The 1277-nt window shown below is 51.4% G+C and overlaps 1 protein-coding gene across 1 annotated transcript in view; it reads right to left on the reverse strand.

Annotated features, from left to right (window-relative positions):
• The window catches only part of ATP2C1 (ATPase secretory pathway Ca2+ transporting 1), a gene marked incomplete in the record, with an annotated part of 93026 nt that overhangs the window by 36459 nt on the left and 55290 nt on the right, over nt 1–1277 (reverse strand). The window contains 2 exon segments of the mRNA XM_014591585.1: nt 999–1088; nt 1166–1261. Coding sequence (XP_014447071.1) covers nt 999–1088; nt 1166–1261 — 186 coding nt within the window.

Here is a 1277-nt window from a genome sequence, read left to right on the forward strand (position 1 = left end):
CTCATCCCATCTACCCTTTCCTAGCCTTCAAAGACCAGTTCCCAGCTCTGAATTTGTGATTTTTACAAGTGGCTCGATGTTTTAAGAGGTAACTGGCTACAATCTTGGTTTTTCATTTGTTCCAGGAATATCAGTATTAACTCCAGACCTAGGTTAACATTCTTTACTTCACAAAGAGGTTATTCTCTTGTCAAGCATAACACAGGAACCCCTTGGTAACTGAATTTTGTATGCTCAGCTACACTGTGCTATTTCAGTTATAAGGAAACCAAACGATAAAGAAACAGCTCTCTGTCAAGGAAATATGTACATGTGCATTCTACAACTCCCCATTTTACTTCATTAAGCGAAAGAACCTACAGTCCTGTGCTGGCCCTCTCAAGCCATCTCATCTCATCTAGGAGCACTCTGCTTCACACCAGGGTCATAGTCCAGCAGACGGTTCCGGCGGCAGACCAGCTCCTTCTGTTACGGTGGGGACAGACGGCGCTTGTAGGACGTGGGGCATAGAGAGATCAATAGGACCCGATAAAGAGGCCCCTGAAAACAACACTCCCTCTGCCCCAACACGAATGTTAACTCCACACTCATTTTGGGAAATTGATAAAAGAGTTAAAGAGAACCTTCTTTCTCATGACTGCATTAATGACGTTTACATGGAAATAAAGACCGCCTTTCACGCATTTTAAAGTTAAGTACCAGTGGCCACACACGTGCATAAGGCTTTTCACTCAGGTCTCGGCATCATGAGACAGGAGCAAGCCTGCGTCAGAAGAGCCCGTCACTGGTCAGGGCTGGGACATTCCACTGCCCCACAGCGCTGCACTCCATGTCTGAGACGGGAACTGGTCACCGAGAGGCGGTGACAACAGTGACATGGCCATCCTCTGCACTCACTCCCGCACAACAGCAATGCTGGGCTCGAGGGCACACAGCGCTGGAGCGGGCCGGGCCGTACCTTCACGGCGAGGGCACACAGCGCTGGGGCGGGACCGTACCTTCATGGCGAGGGCAATCAGGGCTCCCTCTGTCGGCTTCCCCATCAGAGTGTCGTTTCTAATGACGGCGTCGTTGCACACGCAGCCCGCCTGAGGAAACACACAAGCGATGGAGCGCCACCGTGCCGCGGGGAGGGAAGAGACGAGCACCTTCGTGAGTCATTTACCTCCACGATTCTGCTGACGGCCGGGTTGTAGAAACCGTGGACGACGTCGCCATCGACGAGCACTTCCCCAAACTGATTGTAGCCGACACCAGTAACCTGAGGGACACAAAGC

This window comes from Tupaia chinensis, unplaced genomic scaffold (assembly GCF_000334495.1).
Source record: "Tupaia chinensis unplaced genomic scaffold, TupChi_1.0 Scaffold000601_1, whole genome shotgun sequence".
In the NCBI taxonomy this organism is placed as follows: Eukaryota; Metazoa; Chordata; class Mammalia; order Scandentia; family Tupaiidae; genus Tupaia; species Tupaia belangeri.